This window comes from Gorilla gorilla, chromosome 18 (genome assembly GCF_029281585.2).
Source record: "Gorilla gorilla gorilla isolate KB3781 chromosome 18, NHGRI_mGorGor1-v2.1_pri, whole genome shotgun sequence".
NCBI classification, from domain to species: domain Eukaryota; kingdom Metazoa; phylum Chordata; class Mammalia; order Primates; family Hominidae; genus Gorilla; species Gorilla gorilla.
Window position 1 is genome coordinate 79,395,388 of NC_073242.2, and position 25,764 is coordinate 79,421,151.

At 39.1% G+C, this 25,764-nt stretch overlaps 1 protein-coding gene across 22 annotated transcripts in view; it reads right to left on the reverse strand.

Moving 5' to 3' along the window:
- The window catches only part of BRD7 (bromodomain containing 7), a 55,659-nt gene that overhangs the window by 10,305 nt on the left and 19,590 nt on the right, over nt 1–25,764 (reverse strand). For 10 of the 22 annotated variants that reach the window (XM_019012558.3, XM_019012559.4, XM_055366029.2 and 7 more), the window contains exons 6-11: nt 16,265–16,375; nt 11,008–11,192; nt 9,869–9,992; nt 4,923–4,998; nt 2,527–2,634; nt 1,990–2,125 (exon numbers count right to left, since the gene is read on the reverse strand). In XM_019012558.3, coding sequence (XP_018868103.2) covers nt 1,990–2,125; nt 2,527–2,634; nt 4,923–4,998; nt 9,869–9,992; nt 11,008–11,192; nt 16,265–16,375 — 740 coding nt within the window. Of the gene's footprint in view, nt 1–930; nt 1,072–1,989; nt 2,126–2,526; nt 2,635–4,922; nt 4,999–9,868; nt 9,993–11,007; nt 11,193–16,264; nt 16,376–25,764 lie in introns of all 22 variants that reach the window. The other 12 variants (XM_055366027.2, XM_055366026.2, XM_055366022.2 and 9 more) reach the window with 3 other exon arrangements.

Consider the following 25,764-nt stretch of genomic DNA (forward strand, 5'->3'; position numbering starts at 1 on the left):
GAGCCAACTGTTTCCACTAGATGCCCTTGGTTATACATCATGACATCAAATTTCTGCCTAGACACAACATGGTATCTACATATTAATTAGCAATAACATTATCATGAGATAATATGAAGAACACAGTAAAAATAAAACGTTCCAAAGAAAAATGAAACCTCAGTGACGGGTGCAGGCTCAGTCCGTGGATCTTCTGCTCCCCGCCCCCTCACTTCCTGTCTGCAGTGATCACCTTCACCTCAGGACTTTCATATGGGATCAAAAAACTCTCAAAAGTTACACCTCCAGTTTGGACCACACCCTTTGGTGCTCCACATGGAGGTCTAACAGACATCTCAAGCTTAAAATATCCAAAATTGAAATGCTAGATCTTCCCCCCTAAGTAATGTTCCAAAGTTTCCCCCTTCTCGGTAAATAGCAACTGCACTCTTCCAGGCGCAGTGTGCAAACCCTGGAGTCAGCCTCGGCATCTCTCTCTTACATCCCACTTCAATCAGTAAAGAAATCCTACTGGCTGATGACTGAGCCCTTCCCAGAACCTCATCTGCTACTCCCCCGGTCCATTTCTCATCTCCCTACTTCTGCCCTTGCCTCTCTACAGTCTATTCTCCAAGAGTAGCCAGGGTGATCCTTTAAACATCATAATCTGGACTGGGTCACTCTTCTGCTCGCAATCCACCAGTAGCTTCCATCTCACTGAGAATGAAATTCCAAGTGCTTATAAAGACCCATTCTCATCAACGCCCTCCCTGGCCATGTGCCTGCACTCTTCTGCTTCTTCCTGCTGTTCTCAAGTATGTTGGGAAGGCTCCCACTCAGGCCCTCTGCACAGCTCCTGCACTGCCTGGAACATTCTTTCAGGTAGCAGCCTTGCTTGCTTCCTCACCTCCTTCAGTTTTTACTCAACTTTCCCTTTTGTACCAGACTTACCTGACTGATTTAAAAGTGCATCCCTCTCGTAGCCCCAGCACTACTCTCTCCTTCTCTGCTGCTTTACCTTTCTCCAAAGCACTTGTCATCATTTGACAGGAGGGCATGGGCCTTTGCCAGTGTTGTTCCCCTGTGCAATCCCTATTTGTGGAATGCATAGATGCATAATCCAGAAAGAATTCATTCAGGCTGGTGAGGTCTAAAAGATTAAATGGCTTGATCTGAAACCACAGTCAACTTCGGACTTAAGGACCTCTACCTTGTAAAAACAACCACCACCAAACCACACTTACTAATGTAAAAGTGAACAGATTCCCTCTTTGTCAGAAAAGCAGGGGACGGGTCAATCTACAGGGTTAATTTCTTATATGTAATGAAAATTAGCAAGGTACTACTGCTAAGAAGGAATAATATCCAGTAAACTACTGCCATAACCCAAGCTCAGTGTCCCATCCTGAGCCAGAATCCTGCTAAGTCAGGATGGATCTCATTATGTTGATGGGATCCAAACTGCTCAGCATCCTAAACAGGAACACCAGAGATGATCTTCCCACAGAAACATGCAATAAAGAATGGCTGAGTTTAACTGCAATGGTCTACCTGGCATGTGATTGGTCAAAAAGGCTTTTATGTGGGCTGCCTATGGAGTAGAGCCATCCTATCCTGCCTCCTTTCTTGGGGAAAATGCACTGTAGGTTCCCAAACTGATCAAGTTTGGACCATAACTCACTGACACACAACACGTTATAAGACAGCAGATGGCACATCAACGTTTTGAAGTAACAAGTTCCTAAACTTTAGTACTGGCTGAGGTACAGTCTCTTTAAAAATATATTTTTGTAAGAATTAAAATACTGCAGATGCTACTATCAGGGAGACATGCTCTCTCTCTCCACTAAAGGATAGGAGTAACTATGAATCCATTATTGTCAGCTTAAAAAAAAATTACTGAGCACATTTTTTTTACTACTCGGCCAGCTTTGACAGTCTATCCACAAATCATGTATGTACTTTAATGTTTTTAAACAAATGTAATCAGAATATTAACTGGAGACTCACCTGAAATCGCTTGGAAGATCAGAGTCTTCCCCATAGGTTGAATAGATTAAATCAGAATCATCCTTGCTGATATTTGCAAATGTGGAGTCATAATGCGGTGCATAAGAACTGTAGGGCCCATAATTCAAATATAACACTGTTGAAAAAATCAAATACTGTAACACTATTCTTTAACTTGCATGTCAATCTATTTTGTTTTACCAAAAGATTATTTATTCTCTCCTAACTTTACTACTTCATTGACTGGTTCGCAAATCTAAGATATTTTCTCTCAAACAGGTACTTGTAAATTTACAACTCAAGTGAATTCTTCCCTACAAGGGAGAGGGAGAGGAACAAGAAATAACAAAATTCATTTTGAATACTAATACCCAATTTTCCAGTCTCTTCTGAAGTTAATAAAATAGCTAATTAATGTTGCAAAAATACCACCAAGATACTGGTGCCCACCTAGTGAATAAAGCATAATCGTGCTTCCTTTCCCTAATATCCCAAAACAGAGAAGAGAAAAAAACGACTCCTACGCAGGAGCCTCACCTGGAGTGACTTTGTTCCTTTTATCCTCTTTGAACCCCTGCAAAGTATTCACTCCAGACTGAAGTCTTCCAGTTGTCATTCCCAGTCTCACAGGGCAGTAGCCTGGCTCTACAACATAAAACAGAGCACAGTGAAGGAGGCCTACATGGCCATGACCCACGGGGCCCTCTGCCGAGTGACTCCGCATAAACCACTGCATGTCATCTGCATGACCGTGAAGGAGGCTGGGAAGCCCTTACTACATCCACTTTTATAAGAAAATCAAAGCTCAGAAAGGCAGAACTATAGCCAGGACCAAAACTCAGACCTGTTCATTACACTCTCCTGCTTCCTGGAATTCTTTATAATCATGTACACTTCACTTAAAAAATTAGATTTTTATTAAAAACAAAAGCCACAAAAACTTTTAAAAGCTGGGACTTTTAATGTTAAGATGAAAGTTAACCAGTACAAAGGTTAGTAAAAGACTGAGGGAAAACACCTGCATTAAAGACAAAAGGGCTACTAACACATGAAGGATAAATGAGTATCTATGAAAGGCATACTTTTAGTGCAACGAGAACAGGCATTAGCCAGGAATGAATCCCTGTGATGAAGCTGGGAATACGTGACATAGAGAAATGTCACGTATGGGCACCTGAGGGGACTGCAAAAGATGCTGGCAGGAGAAGATGTGGTCTCCCACAGTATCTAACAGAGGGACATCTGCTCTCCTGAAGAAGAGTCTGAGCTTGTGTCACATGATCAGCCTTCAACGGAGGCTACTGCCATCAGTGACCAGTGTGGTGAAGGCACTGTTAAGCAACTGAACATCTAAATCAGATCTCCTCTCCTTCTCAGCGAACAGTCTGGAATTTGGTTTCCTAATAGGTACGGGTACCAGACAATGAAGCTGAGAAGATGAACAGGGGTGTTTTCTACCTTAAACCATGAAAGTGGCCTACAGAGGGAGCTGTGCACACGGGGAGCCAAGTCAGCTTTGGCCACATTTGATTACGTCTCAGAAACTGGAAACCCAGGAAACCAGAGCAAGGGCAGAGACCACACTCGGCTTCACAGAAAGCAGCAGATCTTAAGGTGTCACCTACATCAGTTAGCTGCATCTCCTAACACCAAATGTTCACCACAGCTATAGTAGAAAGAGCAATGTTCTCAATCCTGTGGCATTCTTTGACCTATGATCATATAAAATTCTACTTGTCTGCATCAAAGTAGAAACTGAGTTTTGTTTTGAAAACAGCACTAGCTCCTTTTCTTCTATTACTGTTCTCCTCCTTTAGAGAACGTTCATAGTCCCCTTCTTTCCATCTTCAAATGCTCTTCCCTGCTTCAAGATTTTCACAACTGCTGTTCTCTTATCCCTTACTCAACCTAAACATCATCTCCTTAAGGATGCCTTCCCTGACCCCCAAACACTAGGTTGGTATCTTCTATTATGATCATAGCTGTTCTTTTCCTTTGTAGTATTTATTCATTATAGACACATACCTGCATAGTACTGATTAAGGACAGACTTCTCTTTATATGAGCCCTCTTCCCCCGACTCCATAGAACAAGGAAAAGGGACTCCTCTCTCTCTGTTTTGTTCTCTACTACACAGCTAGCTCCTAAGACAGCACCCTGCTCATAGCAAACAATAAACATCAGAGACTGTTTCCTTAAGGGTAAAAATTCTGTCATTATTCATTTTCGTATTTCCAATTACTTCTTTCATTATGACAGTATGAAAATAAATATTTGTTGAATAAATTAACATTCTCACATTTGCATATCTCAATACATGATTCTCTCCTCAGACCAGTGACAAAAAGTTCTAATTGTGACATCGAATTTCAAAATATAACCTATATTATTTCCATTAAAACATCATTTGAGAAAACAAAAATATGACTGAGGTTCTAAAGATTCCCAATCTTTACAAACTTTCCACTGACTATAGTGAAAGATACGATGTCACTAAGCATACACTTTCCATTATTATTAAGGCACTATGTGGCATATACATTCATTTTATTCCCTGAAATAAACAGATCAGTTAAATTTATAGTATCATATTCTGTGTGTATGAGATACCTCTAAACTGAGTGTCTATACTAAAGTCTCTTAAAACCAGGGCTAGGAATTACTATCTAAAAGTTATGGCTTTGTTAATGGCGGGTTTAAAATATTTCAGGGACTTTGAATTTTAAGGAAAACTTGATATACTGTACCTATTTCAAGATGAAGTGAAAGTTAGGCTAGCTGTTACCATGAAACACATGATGTCTAGCTAGATCCTTTGTGCATAATGACACAGACTGATCAATATTCAAGCTTGTTGCTTTAAAATGTTAACCCAGGTTACTGTTCTCTGCCAAATAGCATCAAGTTCATGCACAGTTTTACTCTGATCCTACCTCCTACAATGGGATCCACAGGATGGAGAAGTCCCAACGTCGTTGTTCCATCTGGTTTTCTTCTTTCAAATTCGCACTGCAATGACCCAAAGTATTCAGATGGAATGAAGTGTTTTATACAAACAGGCTGAGTATCCTTTATCCGAAATGCTTAATACCAGAGTGTTGTGGATTGCAGATTTTCCCATATTTTGGAATATTTACATATACATAATGAGATATCTTAGGGATGGAACATAAAATTCATTTATGTTTCATATACACTTTACAGATACAGCCAGAAAATAATTTTATACAATAAATAATTTTGTGCACCCGTCACATGAGGTCAGGTGTGGAAGTTTCCACTTATGTCATCATGTCGGAGCTCAAAAAATTTCAGATTTTGGAGAATTTCAGATTTCGAATTTCTGGATTAGGGATGCTCAGCCTGTACCATATTCATATATGCAGCAAACCACAAAGCCTTATTTTAACCAAACTAATATTACAGGTGGCTAATCATTAAACTCAAGATACTGACTTTCACACAGGGGATGATGGGCTAGAGAAATGGAGGTGAAGAAAATCTCAGAATTCTAAGAGCTCTGTGGGTCCTTAAGGCCACCTAGTCCTCCCCAGTCTATCAAAAAAGGCTACTATGGACCAGGTGAGGGCAGTGGCTTGCTTAAAGGCATGTATACACCTACTTGGCTTTAAAACCAACGTGACAGGGACCCACCATCTCACTGCCACCCAAGACATGGCTTCTGTTCCTAAGTCCCTGTTAAATGTTTCTTTCTGGAAACATTTAAGCTGGAACATGTGGTGAGCTAGTCAGGAGTTGAGGGACCAAGAAATGGGCAAAGGGAAGGAAGCATCCGTGGAGGAAATCCCAGGTGGCAGCCACTTCCTCGTTGAGTGGTATGGCTCATGTTTTAGATGACTGTGCGTGAGTACAAGCACGCCCTGAAAACACTAGTGTATCTGGAGTGATTGTCGGCTGAGAGCCATCCATCGCACTGTGGTCAGGAAGGGCAGCCGGCAGCCACTGCAGCAAGATGGCCACTTTTGTGGGCTGCTTGTTTGGCAACAGGAGCCCAGCTAGCAGCAGAAGCAAAAGTAAAACAACCTGAGTAGGAATTACAATTAGGAAAAATATTTTTTAAAAAAGAGCTCTATATTCAAATGTCGGCTCAGTTAAAACTGCTATTTGGGCTATACATATACACACATATGTCTACTGTTTTAACGCCGCTGTAATGGCTCTGTAAAATGTCTCAGTCAACTGAGTTCTGTTTGGCTGTCCCCCCTTCCTCTTGCCACCCTCGATACCATATTAGGGACCTAAAGGAATTTCTGGCAGCTTGTGAGATCTCTTGAGTAAACAGAAAAGGCATCAAAGACTCCTCTTTTTGGGAAGAATCTCTGTTTTTCCTCACAGAATACCAAGAGTTGTAAGCAGACAGATTCCTCTCAGATCTAAAACTCTGCTCTTTTCTGTATTGTATTACCTGATCTCTTCAGCTTTCTGGGGACCCCGGATTCAGTGATTTGGGGTGATCTAAAACCTGCCTTCCAGGAAGTATTAGGCCCTAAAAACTGCATGCTTTCTTGGCCCTGTTCCTTAAAGGGCTCCCTCTTGAAACCAGTAATCTAATAAGGAAACAAGTTAAGTTGAAAAGAGGACACTTTCTTTTTTTTTTTTTTTTGAGACAGAGTCTCGCTCTGTTGCCCAGGCTAGAGTGCAGAGGTGCGATCTTGGCTCACTGCAACCTCCTTCTGGCAATCAACTTGTTTTCAGGTAATGGTGTTTAGGTATAGCTTCTGTGCCTCTGAGATATAAATTTTCTACCTTGTTTCATCTACTTTGTTATAACTTTGGAAATGACTGATAGTCTAAGAGGGGGAGAGAAAGTGAAAACTGGCAAATGAAGAATCTTATAAATCTAGAAGATCTGCTTCTGTGTGTTTGTATGTCTATATATGTGTCATGTGTATGTGATGTATCACTACCAAAATACATGAAAGAGCTCTAATCAACTGACCAAAGAAAAGTAAGTGCTTAAATCAATTATTTTATTTTAAAAAAACAGAATTTCGCTCAAATGCCTTTTAGTTCACACAACTTTAGTAATCCTTGGTAAATAAAACTAGTTTCAAAATTCTCTTCGTAATTTTAAATCTTAAAGTCATGTTATATTAAGTAATCTTAGGGTTTTCACTTGAAATTAGGGTTACTAAGAGTTAAAATAGTTAATATATGTTATTAAAATTACTAGATATAAGAGAAACAATTCTATATACATAGTATATAAAGAAAAATGTGTTTTTGGTAAAGATACAATATCAATTTACAAAAATCAGTAGCATTTCTATAAACCAATAATGTTCAAGCTGAGCACCAATTCAAGAATGCAATCCTATTCACAACAGCCACACAAAAAATAAAATACCTAGGAATATATGTAAAGAGGTGAAAGATCTCTAGAAGAACTAAAAAAACACTGCTGAAAGAAACCATAGATGACACAAATGGAAAAACATCCCATGCTCATGGAATAATCAATATTGTTAAAACGTCCATACTGTCTAAAGCAATCTACAGATTCAATGCTATTCCTATCAAATTCCCAACATCATTCTTCACAGATTCAGAAAAAACTATTCTAAAATTCACATGGAACCAAAAAGGAGCCTGAAGTGCCAAAGCAATTCTAAGCAAAAAGAACAAAGTCAGAGGCATCACATTACCCAATTTCAAACTATACTACAGGCTGGGCACAGTGGCTCATGTCTGTAATCCGAGCACTTTGGGAGGCCGAGTTGGGTGGATCGCTTGAGTTCAGGAGTTTGAGACCAGCCTGGGCAATATGGTGAAACCTCATTTCTACAAAAAATACAAAAATTAGCCGGACATGGTGTCACGCACCTGTACTTTCAGCCACTTGGAAGGCTGAGGCAGGAGAATTGCTTGAGCTCCCAAGGTGGAGGCTGTAGTGAGCCAAGATTGTGCCACTGCACACTCCAGCCTGGGCGACAGAGTGACACCCTGTCTCAAAATCAAACCAAACCAAACTAAAGCTCCCATAAAACTACAAGGCTACAATAACCAAAACAGCATGATACTGATAAAAATAAACAAAATAACTCACAGACCAATGGAACAGAATAGAGAACCCAGAAATAAAGCCACATACATACAACCAACTGATCTTTGACAAAGTCGACAAAAATAAAGTAGAAAGACCACTCAATAAATGGCGCTAAGAAAACTGGCTAACCATGTGCAGAAGAATGAAACTGAACTCCCATCTCTCACAATATACAAACATTAACTCCAAATGGATTAAACACTTAAATGTACGACCTCAAATTATAAAAATCCTAGAATAAAACCTTGGAAATACTCTTCTGGACATGGGCCTCGGCAAAGAATTTTCTATGTTCTCAAAAGCAAAAGTGACAAAAACAAAAATTCACAAGTGGGACCTAATTAAACTACAGAGCTTCTGAACAGCCAAAGAAACTATCAACAGAGTAAAGAAACATCCCAAAGAAACTATCAACAGAGTAAAGAAACATCCCAAAGAAACTATCAACAGAGTAAAGAAACATCCCACAGAACGGGAGAAAATATGTGTGAACTACGCATCCAATAAAGGACTAATACCCAGTATCTATAAGGAACTTAAATCAACAAGAAACAAACAAATAGCCCCATTAAAAACTGGGCAAAGGACATGAACAGACACCACTCAAAAGAAGACATATAAGCAGCCAACAAACATATGAGAAAATGCTCAGCATCACTAATCATTGGAGAAATGCAAATCAAAACCACAATAAGATACCATATTATATCATTACTAAAAACTCAAAAAATAAGAGATGCTGGCAAGGTTGTGGAGAAAAGGGAATGCTCACTGTTGGTGAGAATGTAAATTAGTTCAGCTCCTGTGGAAAGCAGTTTGGAGATTTCCCAAAGAACTAAAAATAGAATTACAATTTGACCCAGCAATCCTAGGTATGTACCCAAAGGAAAACAAATCATTTTACTCAAAAGACACATGCATTTGTATGTTTACTGCAGCACTGTGCACAATAAAGACACAGAATCAACTTAGGTGCCCACCAACAAAGGACTAGGTAAAGAAAATGCAGTACACACACACACCATGGAATACTACACAGCCATAAAAAAGAATCAAATCATGTCCCCTGCAACAACATGGATGAAGAAGGAGGCCACTATCCTAAACAAATTAATGCAGAAACAGAAAAACAAATATTGCCATGTTCTCACTTAAAAGTAGGAGCTGAACACTGGTGCACACAGACACAAAGATGGGAAGAATAGACACTGGAAATGCTAAAAGGGGGCAGGGAGGGAAGGGGGCAAGGGTTCAAAAACTTCCTACTGGGTACTATGTTCACTATTTGGGTGATGGGTTCAAGAGAAGCTCAAATCTCAGCATCATGCAATATACCCACGTAACAAAATGGTGTATGTACCCCTTGAATCTAAAATTAAATAAAACCAATGTGCTAAATATGATTTCAAAAGACCAGAATACAAATGTTTTCCTGTAAATTTAAATTCTGTAGTTCATGTTCCAATTTTAGAACATATTATAACTTCATTTTTAAAAAATCCAGTAAAAGAGGGTAAGATTAATCATGTACTTTACAAATGAACACAGATGGTCCTCAACTTACAATGGAGTTACATCCAACACGCCCATTGTAAGTTGAAAATATCATGAGTTGAAAATGCATTTTAACACCCTGATAAACCCATTGTAGGGAATCGTCTGTCCGTTATTAATTGTTTTTCTGCTAAGTATTATACTGATGAAGAGCTCTATGGCAGATATGGATTAAAAATACGCAAGTAATTTAAAAACTAAAAGTTTCAGATGCCCCAAATCAGTAGGTAGAGAAAAGAAAAGGCAAAGCTCAATCACCTGACTGTTCACAAGCCGCCTGGTCAGCTTTCCTCCAGATTCCTTCACGATGCGGTCAAGCTGCTCCTGCTCTCTCTCTAAATTATTGCTTTTAAACTTATCTTCAAGCATATCTTTGTCTTTCCTGAAAACATACATTAATACTAAGTAAAAAAAAACAAAGATAAGTAAGATGAAAACATTCAAATGAATTCTAAATATGAATACAACTAAAGTGGAGACATTTGTACTACAGTCACTCATTGAAACTTACTTCCTTGATGACCTGTTAAGGGTCTCTAATTTAAGAACAGAAAGAGTAAGGCACACCTAACATGCTATTTCCCTACCTTTTTCTGTCCAGTGTTACTTGTGTTAAACGTTTTTCTGGGAACTTACAAAAAAATTAGTTCTACCTCAAACATTACTTTGAAGGGAGAACAATATACCATTGTTCTTTTAAAGTTTGATTTTTAAAATTTAAAACAAGCACTTAAGTGTGTAAATCTTAGAACAAACAAAAACTTGTCACTAGTTTACTTTCTTTGCATTATGACAGCAAAAATCCCAAACTGCTAACTACAACCCTCCCCAAAGTTGGCAGTGAGGTGCTGGGCGGTCAGGGCTGGCTCCCAGTAGCGTGAGCGGGCAGACGCGGCTGCTGTCAGCTGCACAGGTGGCTGCCTAGGTGGAACAGTGGTTCAGCGTTGCTCCCACCAGCTGACATTGGGTAGAAAACATGGGCACACTGCAGTGACAGCCCATCTGCTTAAGACGCAGCAGTGCCTGCGCTCCCACTGAACTCCTTGCTCCTTTATGGAAGGAGGTAATGACTATGCATTTTTTTTTTTTAAACAAACAGTTCTATTTAAATAAACTCACTGACCATATCAGTCCCAAAAGACACTTTGTAGGTTTTAAAACTACTTCAATAAGAATACACATTAGAACTGTTTTCTGAACTGTGTTTGGACAATCCCATATAGTGCTTCATATGAGAAGAGGGGTATCACACCATCAAAATGGACTTTCATGCCAAAACACCACCACCACCAACACACTAGCACTTGGTCTTCCCAAGTCAGGCCCCGAGTAAGTATTTTTCCCCCTTACTAGCTTGAAGAAGACAGTTTGACCCTAACATCCCAAAGATCTTTTACTTTTTATTTTCTTTGCTGGGACTCTTGAAAGCGTGTGCTTCGGCATCTCCAGAGTCCTCTCTCTCTCTCTGCCAGCAGCCTCCGTCCTCCCCACTCTGTGAGGTGTCTGTTCCATCTTTCTGCTTTCGAGTTTTCTGCAAGTCAGCCATGAAGTCTATGCTCTGCTTCAGGCTCTGAATTCTTTCCTAAACATATTCGAAAATATTCTTATTATATGTTTGTCATTAACTTTTGAAGTAATGCATTTTTTTCCCCACAGGAGTTTATACTTATCCTGTCATTAACAAGGGAAGAAAAACAATTAAATGTAATCATATACCAAGAGAGTATTGTATTTGGAAACCATGATAATGCCTACACCTTCAATTCTTAAAATTTAATTTCCAACTTCATAGAAAGCTTTACAACTTTATTGCCCTATCAGAAAGTTAACAGAAGAGAAAGTATGAATTAAGACTAAGTATTCTTTGAAGTACTGAATTGGAAGACTAAAATTTAGTTTAATGGTGTGTTAACATTTTGTGTTTAACAGACAGGCTTATCTTTTGACAGTTAAGAACTGTTAGGTGTATCAAAGCCTAGGGCATGTGAGCGTGTGAAGTCCCTCTCTGTTCTGGTAGCCCAGTGTGTTCACGGATGATGCTGGCATTTCACTCTGTGTGAAAACAACAAGCCTTGAGGAGAAGACAGGTTGGTGGCACAGTTCCTTCCTCAGAGTGCAGAATGGTTTCACTAACCAAAGAAGTCTTGTTTCTACTCTGTGAAACATGTGCTTAATTTTTTGCTGCAATGATGTGCTGTGAAATTTTCATTGTAGTTAAGGGCTTGAGGTTTCTGCGTAAATTTTAAGAAGGCATATTTGTTTCTACTGACTACCTTGCCTGTACTCTGAAAGTTACCACTGGATAAAATAGAGTGCAACCTCCTTAGGGCTGCACAGCAACAGCAGGGAAGACTTCTGTGGAGTAACATAAACTAAGAACTAGAAAGAACCAGAGGCCATTCAAACAAGAACAACGCAGCCCAGGAACAACAAATGACTCACCTAAGGTCACTAAACCAGCAACTAAGACTAGGCTTGCTGTCACTCATGTCGGGCCTTTCCTCATCACACCATGCTCTATTAGTAGTGCAGATGGTGAGATCCTCACGAACACAGTTCTTGCTGTTTTTTACTGGACTTTTAAAGTAATCTTAAAACCATTAAAGCGATCTATTTTATTATGGACAAATAAAAATATGGATAGAGGAGAAAATAAAAATCCTCTTAATGTATCATCCAGAGAAGAACAGTGTTAACAACTTTATTATTCCAGTACTTTTCCAACCATTACATAACTCAGCAAATTGGAATTATACTGAATATTTAGTAAAAAGTATTTTTTCAGTTAATAAATTATAAGCATTTCCTCTACATATCAATAGATATTTAAAATATTTTAATAACTATTTAATCCCACGTCTACACCATGATTTAATTAATGGCCTATGATAGAACATTTAGATTTCCATGTTTCCACTATTATAAATAAAAGTACCATGAACATCATTATAAATAAATCTCTCTAGGAACCAGTATCTCTTTAGGATAATCTCTTAGAAAGGAAACAAAGTCAAAAGGAATGAGTATTTTTGAGGCTTTTGATAATTACTGCTTTCCAGAAAAGGTATACCAATTTACATACTAATTTACATTAGTGTTTGAAAGTTTCTCTGAATCCCTGACAAAATCAATAGTATCACTTAAAAAGCTAACCCATTAGAATCGCTTGAACCCGGGAGGCAGAGGTTGCAGTGAGCCGAGATTGCGCCACTGCACTCCAGCCTGGGTGACAGAGTGAGACTCCATCTCAAAAAAACAAAACAAAAAACAAAAAACACAAACAACAACAAAAAGCAATCTTATTTGATTTTTAAACACACGTTTTATTTTGCTACATTAAAAATATTAGTGAGTTTAATTATTTCTGTAAGTTCTCAGTAATAATTTTATTTCCACTCTAGAATTTTATAAAGCAGAACTTACATTAAGAACGCTTTGGGATTTTAAAAAATATGACATGCACAAAATAAATTCAATTAGAGAAAGTTTCTAAACCTTGAAACAAGTCCCAGGAAAGAGTGAAGTTTAATTTTCCTTTGAAAGCAATGTCTTTTTCTTTTTTTGGTAATTAAAATGCCTCCAAGTCAGCATATTATTGATCTTCAATTTTACAATATTAAATGGCTAACAGGGCTGGTTCTTTGCTAATAATATAGCTAACATTTACTTAGTACTTACCCACATGCCAGACACAACTCCATGAGGTAAGTACTATTATTATCCCCACTTTACAGGACAGGAAAAAGGCTGACAAAGGTTACCTGGGCTAAAGTCACACAGCTTCCAAAGGGTAGAGCTAGGACTTGAACCTTGATTGGTCTGATTTCAAAGCCACTATGCTACAAATAGTATTGTTTGTACTACTTTGTTTGTACTACAATGCAGCATTTTACTCAAGTATTTATTTAGGAGATAAAAAGTTACTCTTCATCTGTTCATTCTTCTTTTTTTTTTTGAGACGGAGTTTCCCTCTTGTTGCCCAGGCTGGAGTGCAGTAGCATGATCTTGGCTCACCACAACCTCCACCTCCTGGGTTCAAGCGATTCTCCTGCCTCAGCCTCCTGAGTAGCTGGGATTACAGGCATGCACCACCATGCCCAGCTAATTTTGTATTTTTAGTAGAGACGGGGTTTTTCCATGTTGGTCACGCTGGTCTCAAACTCCTGACCTCAGGTGATCCGCCCACCTCAGCCTCCCAAAGTGTTGGGATTACAGGCATGAGCCACTGTGCCTGGCCTCATCTGTTCATTCTTTATAAAAATAACACGTCTACTAATAGTTGTTATTTGAGTGTAACTGAAAAAATGATGAGTGACTGACTACTCTACAATCTTTTCAATGAACATTCAAAAACCGTTATCTTTGAAAAGACACCATTCACGGAAGGGTGTGCTGGGCTCTCTTGGAGCACAAACTATTAGAAGAGTTAACTCAAAAGGTCTAAATTTAAACGTTTAAAAATCACTGTTGTGACCACCCCTCCCCTGTAGGGTGGAGAGAACAGTCAACAGGAAGCTAATAACACAGGATGGGTGGGGCTCCTCAACAGCAAAAGATCTGAAAAAAAGGAAGACAACAGAGAGAGAGAAAGAGGGAGAGGGAAGGGAAAGTGAAGAAAATTTTATTTTCTGTGCTTTCAACCATTCCACACGCCAGTAAAATTCAAGAGATAATGGAATCTTTTGCTTGTTGTATTAACTACATTACTTAAGGAAGTGGTAAATCAAAGGTCATTAAAAATTAGGCTCCCACCACCCAATTCAATGTACATATTTTGGAGTGACTAAAGGCTGCATTTGACAAATGCATTTTTACTTCAAATACATTAACAAGAAGCATTTCCATGTCTTTAAACCTGGAATATGGCGTGGTTCTATATTCTGAGAGTCTTCCTGCAAAGAATGGGTAAACATTTCATATTCCTCTTTCCTCTGCAAATGTTGTCAAAGATGGGTAGCTGGCTTCCATTAGTTTCCCAAGTCTTTAGGAAAGGGTGGGAACCAAAGTTGTCTAAATATTAGGAGCGCAAGAATAATCAACAATCCAAACATGTTTTTCTTTCTCTAGTTAAGTGAATCCAAGAATCTCTCAGCCAAGCACACAGACACTCAGACATCTGCACACCAAGGCATTTCTTTAAATGTAAAACTGTAATACAGAAAAACGAATCACCATAAACATCGAAAAACCACATGCAGATGCACGACTCATTTTTATCATCCTTTAACTCCCCTGAATGTGAGCTCAAGCTCTGGACTCTGATTCCTTTCTCCTTCTACCAGTGTCTTATACCCACTCATTTCTTCTTTGCAAAATCCCTGTCCTATCTTGTGGTTCTTTTTCATAGTATCCTCTCTACTCTACCTCTTATCTAGAATCAGAACAGTAATGCTAGAAATCATCTTGGAGACCACAGACTAAACCCTTCTTTAGGGATGAGAACATTGAGTCCCAGGGTAGTTAATGTCTTGCCCAAAGTCCACAAGTTAGTGGAAGAGAGCTAAAATGAAAACTCTCTTCTGCCTGCCTGCCATGGTATGGTATGGTGCCAGGATCACCCTTGATTGGTTCCCTAAAGTAGTCTCTTACATAGGTTTCTCCCACTCAGAGTGGTGAGAAAAACCTCAAAAGATATGGCTTATCTTGCGAGTTATTTTCCCCAGCGGATGCACAGTGATCATCTCAGTTTACCCTTTAAAGCCTTTTATCAACTGTCGTCCTGGGGACACTAGTAATTTTTTGCCACTGTGTATAATATCTCATGTTTACGCTCTTTCCTGCAGTTTGATGATGATGTGTCTGTGCCTACGCACACACTTCTCTGACCTCAAATGACTTACTATGCACTAACTCTTACCCTTTAAGGAAGAGTCTGCTCTTGTGGAGAGGTGGTTTTGAGACAGTTTCAAATTTTCTCTCATTTGTATATAGTCACATGTAGCTTAATGAAGGGACGCGTTCTGAGAAATGTACTGTTAGGCAATTTTGTTGTGTGACCATCAATGAGTACACTTACACAAACCTAGATGGTATAGCCTATTAGACACCTGGCTAAATGATATAGCCTATTCCTCCTAGGCTAGGAACTTATACAGCATGTTACCATACTGAATACTGCAGACAGCTGTAACACAATGCTAAGTATGTGTGCATTTAAATATAACAAAAGTACAGTAAAAATACAGTATTACAATCTTATGGAACCACCATTGTATATGCAGTCTGTATATACAGCATTATGCAGTGCATGACTGTATTTTCTACTAGAAATTCTGTGCTTCTGACAGGACTGACCAACATTAGATTCCACCCCTACAAATGCAAACAGAGAGCTTTCCTCTTCGGAGTTCTCACAATTCAGCCAGTCTTATCCTGGAATTCAGGCTGATGTTTCAAGCTGATGTTTTATCTCTTAAGAGATAATTACAAGTGAATGCCAATATTTATTTGTATTGATTCCAAGTAAGAATTTTCCTGTCTTAATTTTCTTCTCTTTATTACAATTTTTTTCATTTAGTATTTTCTACTTTATTTAATATAATATAACCTGCTAATAAAATAAAATCAATACTGTATTGTATCTGTATTACTATGGCCAACAAACAGCGACACAGATTTTAATAACTATTATTTATGACAAAGAGTTTCCTTTACCTGGCTAAGAATTTTCATTCCTGAGTGCAACAGCTTCTTTGCAGCTTTATAATAAATGGTCTCTGGTTTATTGTAAATCATGGCATTAGTACACATTAGTTTGAAGTTATCCTGCAGGAAGAACATTAAGGGAGAAAATGCATTAATGCAAAACAAACTACCCTGCACCCCCAGGTTGAAAATATATAGGTCCTCTAAAAATTTAAAAAGCAACAACATCCCTTTCTTTATTTACTAAACAATACTAACAGTAATTTATTAAGTTTTAAGACTCACCAACAAAACAAATACTGCTAAATGTATTTAAATATGCTATATTATTTCCCAAATTCTTAAATATTTTATAGTACTTGTATATAAACTGTAGATCCCAGAATGAAACTTTTAAATGGGTTTCTTCAGTATAATCTTACTGCACATAAAAAAAATGTGAAGAAAATACTTCTATTTCATATGTAATGATTTTAGCTGAGTAGTTCATGTAATTTAAAAAAATATTACTCCTAGCTTTAAAACAAACATCTTAAATTTCCATTTAGGAATTGAACATTTCAGATCTTGACTGAAAACGGAGCAGTCCTAAATTATCGCAGTATTTCCTGCCAAATTCACATTAACTGAGCAAAAAATGTTAAAACATTTACACTACTTTTATGTGTTTGGATACTATCATAAACTAAACATAATTTGCAGAATGTTGCAAAACCATGCCAATGTGAAATAAACCATACAACCTCAAGGAGTTAAAACATGTAACTGGAGTAGCCAAATTACCAAAACTGTCTTTTTGGCTTAAATTTCAAAGTCCGCTATGTGCTGGAGAACTTGACCCCACTGCATGCTTTCACAGTTAAGTAATTTTTACATCTATAAATGTGTGATTCATTATGCCAAGGCCTTACTAAGTTAAAAGAAAAACCCAAGAAAAGAGAATCTGCCCCCTACAAATTTGTTTAAAAAACAAAAAAAATTCAAATTCCACTATTTAATAGTGATGACAGATTAGAACACTTAAATAGAACAAAAATAAGTAGACTGAGTTCTATGTAGAAGTACGTAAGACTGAGTGAAGGGTCGCAATAAATTTGGTATTAAAGTGGATGAAGTATATGTGGATCTTCAGTTTGGGCCATGACTGTAAATATGCCAGGTCCTGGATCTCTAAGCATCTGATGAAAGCTATGGAACCAGACCTTAAGTGTACGTACACACACACACACACCTGAACACACACACACACACACCTGAACACACACACACACCTGAACACGCACACACACACACACACACACACACACACCTGAACACAAAAGTCTTCATGTAATTTTGGTAGGTTCTTGGTCCCTCTAAAGGCTCATTATGGTATCCAAAGGACCCTAGATTAAAGACCTTTGTTACAGATATTTGGAAAAGCTTCCAGGCCATTAAGAATTACTAGGCTGGGCATAGTGGCTCACCCTTATAATTCTAGCACTTTGGGAGGCTGAGGCAGGTGGACTGCTTGAGCCCAGGAGTTTGAGACTGGTCAGGGCAACATGGTGAAACCCCGTCTCTACTAAAAATACAAAAAAATTATCTGGGTGTGGTGACACACGCCTGTAGTCCCAGCTACCTGGGAGGCTGAGGCACAACAATTGCTTGAACCCTGAAGATGGAGGTTGCAGTGAGCCAAGATCATGCCACTGCACTCCAGCCTGAGCAACAGAGTGAGACTCGGTCTCAAAAAAAAAAAAAAAAAAAAAATTAAATATGTATTTGGGGGGATGGGACGCAAGTGAACGGAGATACTAGATTACTATATATACTCAAACTAAGTGACCATTTGGCCTATAATTGGCCAGATAATGGGCCTATGAACTGGCAAGAGTACTGAATTGTTCTAATGAACACAGGACTGATCTATTAAGCCAATTTGTAGATTCCTTAAATCTTAACATAATGTGCTGGGCTTTACTGAACTGTGGGTGATGGCACTGGTCATTCAAAAAGCTGAGTCTTCCTGCACACTTTTCATACACACACACACATTTTACTTCAACTGCCAAATGAACTGAATAAATATTACTTTAGGCTGTTGAGCTTTCCCTAGAAAAAAGTGGCAATGTAGAAATTCTAAAGAGCTAAGATACCAATTCCTTTCAATTATGATAAACCCTAACCTGCTTAAAAACACTCTGGGGACACACTTCTACTCTTCTTACTGTAAGAGAAAGATCAGAGGAAAATCATGCAGAAAAAGAAAAAAACCCAAAAAACTGTGAAATTCTTTCCCATTAAGCAATGGTAAGGTCAGAAATATGCTGAAATAAACGGTTTTAGCCTAATTTTCACCAGATAAAAAGTTGGGAAAAGTTTCTATTTCTCTAAATAAGAGAGAATGTAATTCAGATTCTTTGGAGAAAGTGGAATATTACCTATAAACTCAACAGTAAAGAGCACTAAACACTGATATTCTTCATAAATCTCTGCTTATCAATACGTGGATGAAAAAAGGGACTAAGTAAAGACACTATCTTTTTTTTTTTTTTTTTTTTTTTTTTGAGATGGAGTCTCACTCTGTCGCAAGCTCTGCCTCCTGGGTTCACGCCATTCTCCGGCCTCAGCCTCCCGAGTAGCTGGGACTACAGGCGTCCGCCACCACACTCAGCCAATTTTTTTGTATTTTCAGTAGAGACGGGGTTTCACTGTGTTACCCAGGATGGTCTTGATCTCCTGACCTTGTGATCCACCTGCCTCGGCCTCCCGAAGTGCTGGGATTACAGGTGTAAGCCACCACACCTGGCCATAAAGACACTATCTTATTTTATTTTTAGGAAAATAACTAATTAGGGTAACCAATTAGGGTCTAACCCTTATAGGTCAGGTGAGCACTACTGTGGTTATGTAAAACAAAGTAGAGGTAAAACAGATATTATCTAAACCAATTAAGTTTGTGGCGGTTGAATACATAGTAAATTTTAATATACATGGTTCCTTTCCCTGGAATCAACACACACCAGGACACTCCCTCAAATGGGAAAAACCTCATCTATAATAGGTATATATATTATAAGTTTTCAGGTCCTTGTAAATTTTCTATTCTCTTCTTAAAGCTGAAGAAAATATGCTCAACAAATATAGCCAAAATGAACTCAGAGAGCAATTAACTTTCATCAAATTAGAAAATGTAATTAAACTTCTCTTTAGTATTTCTGGACAAGCCAATTTATTCTTTACTTTAGAGTACATGTGATATGGTTTGGCTCTCTGTCCCACGCCAATCTCATGTTGAATTGTAATCCCCAATGTTGGGGGAAGGACCTGGTGGGAGGTGATTTGATCATGGAGGCAGATTTCCCCCTTGCTGTTCTCGTGATAATGAGTCCTCACAAGATCTGGTTGTTTGAAAGTGTGTAGTGATAGGTTCCAAGGTGGCCGAATAGGAACAGATCCAGTCTACAGCTCCCAGTATGAGTGATGCAGAAGACTGGTGATTTCTGCATTTCCAACTGAGGTACTGGGTTCATCTCACTGGGGCTTGTCGGACAGTGGGTGCAGCCCACAGTGTGAGCCAAAGTAGGGCAGGGAATCACCTCACTCAGGAAGCACAAGGGGTTGAGGAATTCCCTTTCCTAGCCAAGGGAAGCTGTGACAGACTGTACCTGGAAAATCAGGACACTCTCACCCTAATACTGTGCTTTTCCAATGGTCTTTGCAAATGGCACACCAGGAGATTATATCCCGCGCCTGGCTCAGAGGGTCCCATGCCCATGGAGCCTCACTCACTGTTAGCACAGCAGTCTGAGATTGAACTGCAAGGCAGCAGTGAGGCTGGGGGAGGGGTGCCCACCACTGCTGAGGCTTGAGTAGGTAAACAAAGCCACCAGGAAGCTCGAACTGGGTGGAGACCACCTCTGGGGGCAGGGCATAGCTGAACAAAAGGCAGCAGAAACTTCTGCAGACTTAAACGTCCCTGTCTGACAGCTTTGAAGAGAGTAGTGGTTCTGCCAGCATGGACTTTGAGATCTGAGAACGGACAGACTGCCTCCTCAAGTGGGTCCCTGACCCCCGAGTAGCCTAACTGGGAGGCACCTCCCTGTAGGGACCAACTGACACCTCATACAGCCGGGTGCCCCTCTGAGATGAAGCTTCCAGAGGAAGGATCGTGCAGCAACATGTACCATTCTGCAATATTTGCTGTTCTGCAGCTTCTGCTGGTGATACTCAGACAAACAGGATCTGGAGTAGATCCCCAGCAAACTCCAACAGACCTGCAGCTGAGGGTCCTGACTGTTAGAAGAAAAACTAACAAATAGAAAGGACATTCCCACCAAAACTCCATCTGTACGTCACCATCATCAAAGACCAAAGGTAGATAAAACCACAAAGATGGGGAGAAACCAGAGCGGAAAAGCTGAAAATTCTACAAATCAGAGCACCTCTTCTCCTCCAAAGGAACGCAGCTCCTTGCCAGCAACGGAACAAAGCTGGACGGAGAATAACTTTGATGAGTTGAGAGAAGAACACTTCAGACAATCAGTAATAACAAACTTCTCTGAGCTCAAGGAAGATGTTTGAACCCCTTGCAAAGAAGCTAAAAACCTTGAAAAAAGATTAGACGAATGGCTAACTACATTAAACAGGGTAGAGAAGACCTTAACTGACCTGATGGAGCTGAAAATCATGGCACGAGGACTACATGACGCATGCACAAGTTTCAGTAGCCGATTCGATCAAGTGGAAGAAAGGGTATCAGTGATTGAAGATCAAATGAATGAAATGAAGCAAAAAGAGAAGTTTAGAGGAAAAGGAGTGAAAAGAAATGAACAACGCCTCCAAGAAATATTAGACTATGTGAAAAGGCCAAATCTACATCTGATTGGTGTACCTGAAAGTGATGGGGAGAATGGAACCAAGTTGGAAAACACTCTTCAGGATATTATCCAGGAGAACTTCCCCAACCTAGCAAGGCAGGCCAATATTCAAATTCAGGAAATACAGAGAATGCCACAAAGATACTCCTCGAGAAGAGCAACTCCAAGACACATAATTGTCAGATTCACCAAAGGTGAAATGAAGGAAAAAATGTTAAGGGCAGCCAGAGAGAAAGGTCGGGTTACCCACCAAAGGGAAGCCCATCAGACTAACAGCAGATCTCTCAGCAGAAACCCTATAAGCCAGAAGAGAGTGGGGGCCAATATTCAACATTCTTAAAGAAAAGAATTTTCAACCCAGAATTTCATATCCAGCCAAACTAAGCTTCATAAGTGAAGGAGAAATAAAATCTTTTACAGACAAACAAATGCTGACAGATTTTGTCATCACCATGCCTGTCTTACAAGAGCTTCTGAAGGAAGCACTAAACGTGGAAAGGAATAACCGGTACCAGCCACTGCAAAAACATGCCAAATTGTAAAGACCATCAAGGCTAGAAAGAAACTGCATCAACTAACGAGCAAAATAACCAGCTAACATCATAATGACAGGATCAAATTCACACATAACAATATTAACCTTAAATGTAAATGGGCTAAATGCTCCAATTAAAAGACACAGACTGGCAAGTTGGATAAAGAGTCAAGACCCATCACTGTGCTGTATTCAGGAAACCCATCTCATGTGCAGAGACACACATAGGCTCAAAATAAAGGGATGGAGGAAGATCTACCAAGCAAATGGAAAACAGAAAAAGGCAGGGGTTGCAATCCTAGTCTCTGATAAAACAGACTTTAAACCAACAAAGATCAAAAGAGACAAAGAAGGCCATTACATAATGGTAAAGGGATCAATTCAACAAGAAGAGCTAACTATCCTAAATATATATGCACCCAATACAGGAGCACCCAGATTCATAAAGCAAGTCCTGAGTTACCTACAAAGAGACTTAGACTCACACGCAATAATAATGCAAAACTTTAACACCCCACTGTCAACATTAGACAGATCGACGAGACAGAAAGTTAACAAGGATATCCAGGAATTGAACTCAGCTCTGCACCAAGCAGACCTAACAGACATCTACAGAACTCTCCACCCTAAATCAACAGAATATACATTCTTCTCAGCACCACACTGCACTTATTCCAAAATTGACCACATAGTTGGAAGTAAAGCACTCCTCATCAAATGTAAAAGAACAGAAATTATAACAAACTGTCTCTCAGACCACAGTGCAATCAAACTAGAACTCAGGATTAAGAAACTCACTCAAAACCGCTCAACTACATGGAAACTGAACAACCTGTTCCTGAATGACTACCAGGTACATAACGAAATGAAGGCAGAAATAAAGATGTTCTTTGAAACCAATGAGAACAAAGACACAACATACCAGAATCTCTGGGACACATTTAAAGCAGCGTGTAGAGGGAAATTTATAGCACTAAATGCCCACAAGAGAAGGCAGGAAAGATCTAAAATTGATACCCTAACACCACAATTAAAAAAATTAGAGAAGCAAGAGCAAACACATTCAAAACCTAGCAGAAGGCAAGAAATAACTAAGATCAGAGCAGAACTGAAGGAGATAGAGATACAAAAAACCCTTCAAAAAAATCAATGAATCCAGGAGCTGGTTTTTTGAAAAGATCAACAAAATTGATAGACCACTAGCAACACTAAGAAGAAAACAGAGAAGAATCAAATAGATGCAATAAAAAATGGTAAAGGGGATATCACCACTGATCCTACAGAAATAGAAACTACCATCAGAGAATACTATAAACACCTCCATGCAAATAAACTAGAAAATCTAGAAGAAATGGATAAATTCCTGGATACATACACCCTCCCAAGACTAAACCAGGAAGAAGTTGAATCCCTGAATAGACCAATAACAGGCTCTGAAATTGAGGCAATAATTAATAGCCTACCAACCAAAAAAAGTCCAAGACTAGACGGATTCACAGCCGAATTCTACCAGAGGTACAAAGAGGAGCTGGTACCATTCCTTCTGAAACTATTCCAATCGATAGAGGGAATCCTCCCTAACTCATTTTATGAGGCCAGCATCATCCTGATACCAAAGCCTAGGAGAGACACAACAAAAAAACAGAATTTTAGACCAATATCCCTGATGAACATCGATGCAAAAATCCTCAATAAAATACTGGCAAACCAAATCCAGCAGCACATCAAAAAGCTTATCCACCACGATCAAGTTGGCTTCATCCCTGGGAGGCAAGGCTGGTTCAATATACGCAAATCAATAAACGTAATCCAGCACATAAACAGAACCAAAGACAAAAACCACATGATTATCTCAATAGATGCAGAAAAGGCCTTTGACAAAATTCACAGCCCTTCATGCTAAAAACTCTCAATAAACTAGGTATTGATAGGACATATCTCAAAATAATAAGAGCTATTTATGACAAAACCACAGCCAATATCATACTGAATGGCAAAAACTGGAAGCATTCCCTTTGAAAACTGGCACAAGACAGGGATGCCCTCTCTCACCACTCCTATTTAACATAGTATTGGAAGTTCTGGCCAGGGCAATCAGGCAGGAGAAAGAAATAAAGGGTATTCAATTAGGAAAAGAGGAAGTCAAATTGTCCCTGTTTGCAGATGACATGATTGTATATTTAGAAAACCCCATCGTCTCAGCCCAAAATCTCCTTAAGCTGATAAGCAACTTCAGCAAAGTCTCAGGATACAAAATCAATGTGCAAAAATCACAAGCATTCTTATACACCAATAACAGACAAACAGAGAGCCAAATCATGAGTGAAATCCCATTCACAATTGCTTCAAAGAGAATAAAATAGCTAGGAATCCAACTCACAAGGGATGTGAAGGACCGCTTCAAGGAGAACTATAAACCACTGCTGAATGAAATAAAAGAGGATACAAACAAATGGAAGAACATTCCATGCTCATGGGTAGGAAGAATCAATATCGTGAAAATGGCCATACTGCCCAAGGTAATTTATAGATTCAATGCCATCCCCATCAAGCTACCAATGACTTTCTTCACAGAATTGGAAAAAACTACTTTAAAGTTCATATGGAACCAAAAAAGAGCCTGCATTGCCAAGTCAATCCTAAGCCAAAAGAACAAAGCTGGAGGCATCACGCTACCTGACTTCAAACTATACTACAAGACTACAGTAACCAAAACAGCATGGTACTGGTACCAAAACAGAGACAGAGAACAATGGAACAGAACAGAGCCCTCAGAAATAATAACACACATCTACAACCATCTGATCTTTGACAAACCTGACAAAAACAAGAAAGGGGGAAAGAATTCCCTATTTAATAAATGGTGCTGGGAAAACTGGCTAGCCATATGTAGAAAGCTGAAACTGGATCCCTTCCTTACACCTTATACAAAAATTAATTCAAGATGGATTAGAGACTTAAATGTTAGACCTAAAACTATAAAAACTCTAGAAGAAAACCTAGGCAATACCATTCAGGACATAGGCATGGGCAAGGACTTCATGACTAAAACACCAAAAGCAATGGCAACAAAAGCCAAAATTGACAAATGGGATCTCATTAAACTAAAGAGCTTCTGCACAGCAAAAGAAACTACCATCAGACTGAACAGGCAACCTACAGAATGGGAGAAAATTTTCACAGTCTACCCATCTGACAAAGGGCTAATATCCAGAATCTACAAAGAACTTAAACAAATCTACAAGAAAAAATCAAACTACCCTATCAAAAAGTGGGCGAAGGATATGAACAGACACTTCTCAAAAGAAGACATTCATACAGCCAACAGACACGTGAAAAATGCTCATCATCACTGGCCATCGGAGAAATGCAAATTAAAACCACAATGAGATACCATCTCACACCAGTTAGAACAGTGATCATCAAAAAGTCAGGAAACAACAGGTGCTGGAAAGGATGTGGAGAAACAGGAAAACTTTTACACTGTTGGTGGGACTGTAAACTAGTTCAACCATGTGGAAGACAGTGTGGCGATTCCTCAAGGATCTAGAACTAGAAATAGCATTTGACCCAGCAATCCCATTACTGGGTATATACCCAAAGGATTATAAATCATGCTGCTATAAAGACACATGCACACATATGTTTATTGTGGCACTATTCACAATAGCAAAGACTTGGAACCAACCCAAATGTCCAACGATGATAGACTGGATTAAGAAAATGTGGCACATATACACCATGGAATACTATGCAGCCATAGAAAAGGATGAGTTCATGTCCTTTGTAGGAACATGGATGAAGCTGTTTCTGAGCAAACTATGGCAAGGACAGAAAACCAAATACCGCATGTTCTCCCTCATAGGTGGGAATTGAACAATGAGAACACCTGGACACAGGGTGGGGAACATCACACACCAGGGCCTGTTGTGGGGTGGGGGTATGGGGGAGGGGTAGCATTAGGAGATATACCTAATATAAATGACGAGTTAATGGGTTCAGCGCACCAACATGGCACATGAATATATATGTAACAAACCTGCACGTTGTGCACATGTACCCTAGAACTTAAATTAAAAAATTAAAAAAATGTAAACCATCTAAAAAAAAAA